Consider the following 6,338-nt stretch of genomic DNA (forward strand, 5'->3'; position numbering starts at 1 on the left):
CTTTGTTATAGCTCTTATTACTTTGGATTTTGGTTGTTTACATATGAACAGAGTATAAAGAGTTCAGAGGAGGATTAATTTTTGATTCCTACTAGAGAGCACAGAACTTGCATATAGAAAATAATCAACACTTTTGTGCTTAATTAGCGAAGGAATTATTGGCTTTGTCCCACACCAACAGAAACACTGAACTATGCTTACTAATACAGTCACGCCTCATTATTGCAGGTACTGGTCCAATATGGCTGAATGAAGTGTTTTGTTTTGGGAGAGAATCATCTATTGAAGAATGTAAAATTCAACAATGGGGCACAAGAGTCTGTTCACATTCTGAAGATGCTGGAGTCACTTGCACTTTATAAAACATCATTTTCATTCACATCTATGAAATCGCTGCTCAAAAATGATTTTATTACCTTGCTTCTATAAAATCCATTTAATGAATATTTAAGATATTAAGAATATTGCCCAAATAGTATTTTTTTATTTACAGGATAAACATATTGAACACCTTCATACTTACTATATGGCTATATTTAAACCATTTTAGCTTCTGTAGGTATTTTAATGGAATTTTCTAATATAATGACTTATATATTGAATTGAACATATTGATATTTAAGGCTTCCAGATTACAAAGGCCAAGGGTAACAGAAATGCATACCAATAATTGGCTCCAATTTGTAGCATCTTCACCAGGAGATTATAGTTTTTTGCTCTACTTGTCTTTGCAATGTATTTAGCTGATTTTAATTACTTTCTGAATAATGAAAGGGTTGAGAAGATATCTTTTGTGCCTAGATTACAAAATCTGCAATCCATACATATTATTTTAAAGGAAGAATGTTATCCAACCATTAAGATCTCTCAATGTGCAGTAACATGTGTATTAGACATCAATGTTCATGATATGTCTTGGCCAGGATGGGCCAGGGAGTTTATTTTTCTTGTCACGAACTTACAACTGTTTAATGGAATCATGGAGTAAATTGAAAGCAGCATATATGAGAACACTGACTGTCATTATATTTGTCCAGATAATTGGTGGATCAAATATGCCATTTGTTAATGGGAAGTTTAGTTTGTTAGGCGTTTTAAATTAAGTTGAATAATTAGCTTGTTACAATTCTAGGATATGGTGTTTAAAATTTAAATCTAATTACTCCATTTTAACAAACAGAATGCAAACATCTTGAGTGTGGAAGGAAGAGAAGTTTCAACTCTTTGGAGTCTTTTATGAAGTGAGTCAACATTTACAACCAGAGAGAGAGAGAGAGAGAGAGAGAGGGGGAGAGGATCTTTAGCCTTAAAGGGACAATGCCCCAAAAAGTAGCTTAGCAACATTTTGTTAATAGTCAACCCATCCCCAGGACCATAGTCTAGAATGTGAAAAGCTGCGCTGAAACCCAGTAATTAATTCTACCCTGAAAGTGACTGCTGCAGGAAGACCAGCAGTTGATAATAAAGCCCAGATGAATTCCACCTCAGCCCTGAAAAGAACATAATTCTCAAGTTTCCTATGACCAATTCACGGAAAAATGTAATTGTAAAATAGTACTATTATGGAATTACTCTACTTTCTTTAATAGCAGCAAATGAAAGCATAAGCTTAGGCAACTTTTCATATCCTAAGGTCTCACCACACATAGTAACCAAGTAGTAGATTCATAACCCTCCAACTGGAAAAAGCAAAAACCTTACCTTGGAATTAGAATTATTGTAAACAGCCTACTGAAAATGCACTTTTATCATGTAACAACCTTTTACTGGTTGAATATTGCTGCTTTTCTCTGGCAGTATAATTTTGTGGTTAAGGGAATTAATTCTGAATGTATACTTTCTGTCTCAAACCCTGGCTCTACTCGCTAGTTATTAATTCTTTGTGCTCAATTCCACTATCTAGGAATTTTCTTCCAAAGGTAAATCCAATGATTTGAAAGAATCATTTGCATCATCAGCCTGCTTGGGATGCCTGAGCTCAGTGTCTATGGGTTGCTAATATTATATTGCTCTATGATATATGTATGTTGATTTCTCACTTACATATTGTTATATCTTTAATAAGTAATCTAAAAATCTTTTTTGTATTTGAGAGAATCTACTAAGTTCAGTACAGTCTAGGAAAGAACTTAATAGCACCAATAGATACAGAGGATTTAATTTACTTTGGAATGTTGAAATGCATTAGCTCCATTAAAACAAACAAACAAACAAATAAAAACCAGAAATTTGCAATTTGGTTTTTTTGGAAAAAGAGATCAGCTGACCAGAATGAATGTATCCTACTTGTTGAACCATCTAGCATCACATTAAGTTCAAAATGTATATTTAAATAAAAGAAGAAGAAAAAGAGCAAAGGGGTGTTGAAATGCAGAATAACCTTTGATGTCTAAGAGCCAAACATATTCCATCTAAGTTACCTGAATAAGTAGTTTCAAATCAAAGCTTGCTATCTTTTTCAAAATGTATGGACCATAGTTGTTTGTACTCAAGTAAAGTATTACATTAAAGCCTGTGACTATTAAAAATCATGTACAGTTGACCCTTGAACAACACAGAGGTTGGGAGCATTGACCCCCTGCACAGTGAAAAATCCACGTATATCTTTGGACTCTCCCAAAACTTAGCCACAAATAGCCCAGTGGTGTCCAGAATCCTTACCAAGAACAGTCAATTAATGCATTTTATATTACTAAGAATGTAGTCAATTAACACATTTTATATGCATGATATCCTGTATTTTTACAATAAAACTGGAGAAAAGAAAATATTTTTTAAAAATCATGAGGAAGAGAAATATATTTGCTATTATCAAGTGAAAATGAATCATCATAAAGTTCTTCATCCTTCATTGTTGTTTTCATATTGAGTAGGCTGAGGAGGAGAAAGAGGAAGAGTTGGATTTGCTGTCTCAGAGGTTGCAGAAATGGAGGATCCATATATAAGTAGAACAGTGTACAGTTCAAACCAATATTGTTTAAGAGTTGACTATAATAATATTTGCTATTAGGGTAAAATGAAATATTTGTAGCCTCAGTAATTTGTTTGATTAGGATGGCAGTGATGTGTATGCCCAAAGCAATCACAGTGAAGAGATAGAAATTTACCACCACTGGGTTACAATAATAAGCATATTTACTGCCAGAGTTGGAGAACCTCAAGGCTGGCGAAGCTCAGGATCCCATATTAACTAAATAAAATCAAGATTCTGGCAGAGAGGAGGAAAAAGTCAATGTCTGTCAGGTAGACAATTACCAATGTTCCCTTAGAAAAGCACAATTAAGAGGTGATTATGTTGACTTTTTCAAATTCATTGAGGCAGTATGTAGAAATTTTAGGAATATTTGTTTGGCACTAGATATGGCTTTGGCTTTTAATCACACGAGTAACAATAATATCACCTTTTTTTTCAACTATGCATTTTCTTTGCATTTTTTCTTTAGTAAATGTTAGGTAAGAGATTTTTAAATTTTTTTCTTTAACCACACCAATCTGCTCACATAACATAGTGAAATATGCATTCCTTTTTGATATTTATCAGCTATTTTATATTAAAACCTTTTGTAGAATTTATGTGTTTCAAATGTTAATATCGCAACAAGAACTTATTTTAGGTATATGTTATTGTTGAGTAATTTACTTAAACAAACAAAAACAAAAAACAGTATTAACTGAATGGTGGAGTGGGAAGCTTCACCCTGCCTCCTCCTGGATGCAGTGATGTTTCCTGTCTTGAGGCAGTATTGGGCAGTCTACATTTGTAGTTTGGGCCCTTGGTCCCTGATTCCAGAGGAAGCAGAGATGACCTTCTTCACAAACGGTTGTGTATGTCTGTTTTAATTTGTCTAAGAAATTACCTGAAGGACTGATGCAAAGTATTCATCTCTTTTAATTTGTCTAAGAAATTACCTGAAGGACTGATGCAAAGGCCTGGTAGCAAAAGCTGAAGATAGTTTCTTTGGGAAATTAGGTGTTTTTAAAAAAATGAGTACAGGGAAATTTAGAAAGCCCCATGCTTGCCCAGGGCAAAACACATGCCTAGAAAAGGCCTGAAAACAAGCTAAGCTTTCACCTTGGGCTGATCTCTAGGCTTAATGCAAGTCTGAATAAGTGTTGAAGGAGTGCCCAGGCACAGAAACAATCTGCAAACACTGGGAGAGATGGATTATTGTTGGTTGTGTTTGTTAGTTGTGGGTTTTGTATTTTGTCTTTTGTTTTATTTTTAGTGATCAGCATTCAAAAACACTAACTTAACACAAAGCAAAAAAAAAGAGACTTCAATGATCACTAACAATAAAGAACACAGTCTTGGTAAAAATTATTCAGGATAGTCACAAAACAAAAATAAGTGAAATAAAATAAAAGAATGGTCACTGAGGAAATACAGATGTTATACTTACTTGAGAAGACATCAAACAACTGTCTAAAAATATGCTTTAAAAAGTAATGGACAAAGTATGAAAGGAAATAAGAAAAATAATGTATTAGCAATATTAGAATATCAATAAAGAGAGACAAATTACATAAAAAAAGAGCCAAACAGAAACTGTATCTGAAAGTACAATTACTAAAATGAAAACATTATTAGAGGGCTATAACAGCAGATTTCAATAAGCAGGAGAATCAGTTCATCTGAAAACAGGTCAATTTAAATTGAGTCTGAGAAGCAGATAGAAAAAAAATAATGAAGAAAAGTAAAAGAGCTTAAGGGACATCTGGGACACCATGAAGTGGGCTGAAATATACATTATGAGAGCCCCAGAGATAGACAGAAGAAAGAATATCTAAAAAATTACTAAACAAGATTTCCCAAATTTGATGGTAGGCATGAATCTGCAAGTCCAAGAATCTCAAAAATCTCCCACACCAAGAGACGCACACCAAGACAAATTGGTCAAACTGACAAAAGAAAAAGACAAAGAGAATCTTGAAAGTAGCAAGGGAGAAGCAACCTGTCATACACAATGGACCCTCAAAAAGGTTAATAGCTGATCAAAAACTATAAGGCCAGAAGACATTTGGATGACATATTTAAAGTGCTGAAAGAAAAAGAAGAAACAAAACCCCAAAACCTGTTAACCAGGAATATCATGTCTTGTAAAAATGTCCTTCAAAAGTGTGAGAGAAATTAAGATTTTCCCATATAAACAAAAGCTGAGGAAATTTATTGCCACTAAATCCTGCCCTCTGAGATATGCTAGAGGAAGTCCTTCAGATTGAAATAAAAGAACACTAGACATTAAATTAAAGTCATATAAAGAAATAAAAATTTTCAGGAAAGGTAATTACATAAGAAAATATAAAAGTTACTCTTGTATTTTGTGTTTATAATTTCATTTTTGAATTTCCTGTGTGATTTAAAAGGCAGAAGTGTTAAAAATATAAATTTATTGTATTATACACACAATATATAAAGATGTAATTTGTGACAACATAAAGTGTGGGAAATATGAAATGCTTAGAGGCAGAGTTTTTTTTTTGTTTTTTGTTTTTTGTTGTTTTTTCTTTTTTAGATGAAATTTCACTCTTGTTGCCCAGGCTGGAGTGCAATGGTATGATCTCAGCTCACCACAGCCTCCACCTCCTGGGTTAAAGTGAATATCCTGCCTCATCCTCCCAAATAGCTGGGATTACAGGCATGTGCCACCATGCCCAGATAATTTTGTATGTTTATTAGAGAAGGAGTTTCTCCATATTGGTCAGGCTGGTTTTGAACTCCCAACCTCAGGCAGTCTGCTCACCTCAGCCTCTCAAATACTGGGATTACAGGAGTGAGCCACCATGCCTGGCCAAAACAGAGTTTTTAAATGTTATTGAAGTCAAGTTGGTATCAATTTAAGATAAATGTCATAAATTTAGGATGTTAATTAATCACCAGGGTAGTCATTAGAAATAGTCTAGAAATATTTACACAAAAGGGAATAAGAAAATCAAAATGGTTTACTGCAAAAAAGTCAATACAAAAGAAGGCAGTAATGGAAGAAATGAGAACCATAAAGATATAAAACATATAGACAATGTCAATATTTCAAAAGTTGGTTCATTCTTGTCAGAATTACATTAAATTAAAATGGATTAGGTTCTCTAAGGCAGCAATTGGAAGAATGAAATTTAAAAGAAAATGGTAACTACATGTTGTCTGCATGCAACTCACTTTAGATTAAAAGACATGAACACATTGAAAGTGAAGTGACAAAAAAAGCTTATTTCATGCAAATAGTAACCAGAAGAGAAATGAAATGCTTCTTTCAAAATCAGACAAAATATAATTTAAGTCAAAAACTGTTTAAAAAGACCATTATATATTGATTGAAGGACATTATATTATCAATAAGAGA

General features: G+C 33.3%; 1 protein-coding gene across 1 annotated transcript in view; it reads left to right on the top strand.

Moving 5' to 3' along the window:
- Positions 1 to 2,781, top strand: part of MSR1 (macrophage scavenger receptor 1) — a 92,671-nt gene extending 89,890 nt beyond the window's left edge. Inside the window, exon 10 of the mRNA XM_017963740.4 lies at positions 229 to 2,781. Within this exon, the coding sequence (XP_017819229.1) occupies positions 229 to 362 (134 nt within the window). The 3' untranslated portion in view covers positions 363 to 2,781. The remainder of the gene's footprint in view (positions 1 to 228) is intronic.
- Positions 2,782 to 6,338: the final 3,557 nt, after the last annotated feature.

The sequence above is a fragment of the Callithrix jacchus genome, chromosome 13 (assembly GCF_049354715.1).
Source record: "Callithrix jacchus isolate 240 chromosome 13, calJac240_pri, whole genome shotgun sequence".
Lineage (NCBI taxonomy): Eukaryota > Metazoa > Chordata > Mammalia > Primates > Cebidae > Callithrix > Callithrix jacchus.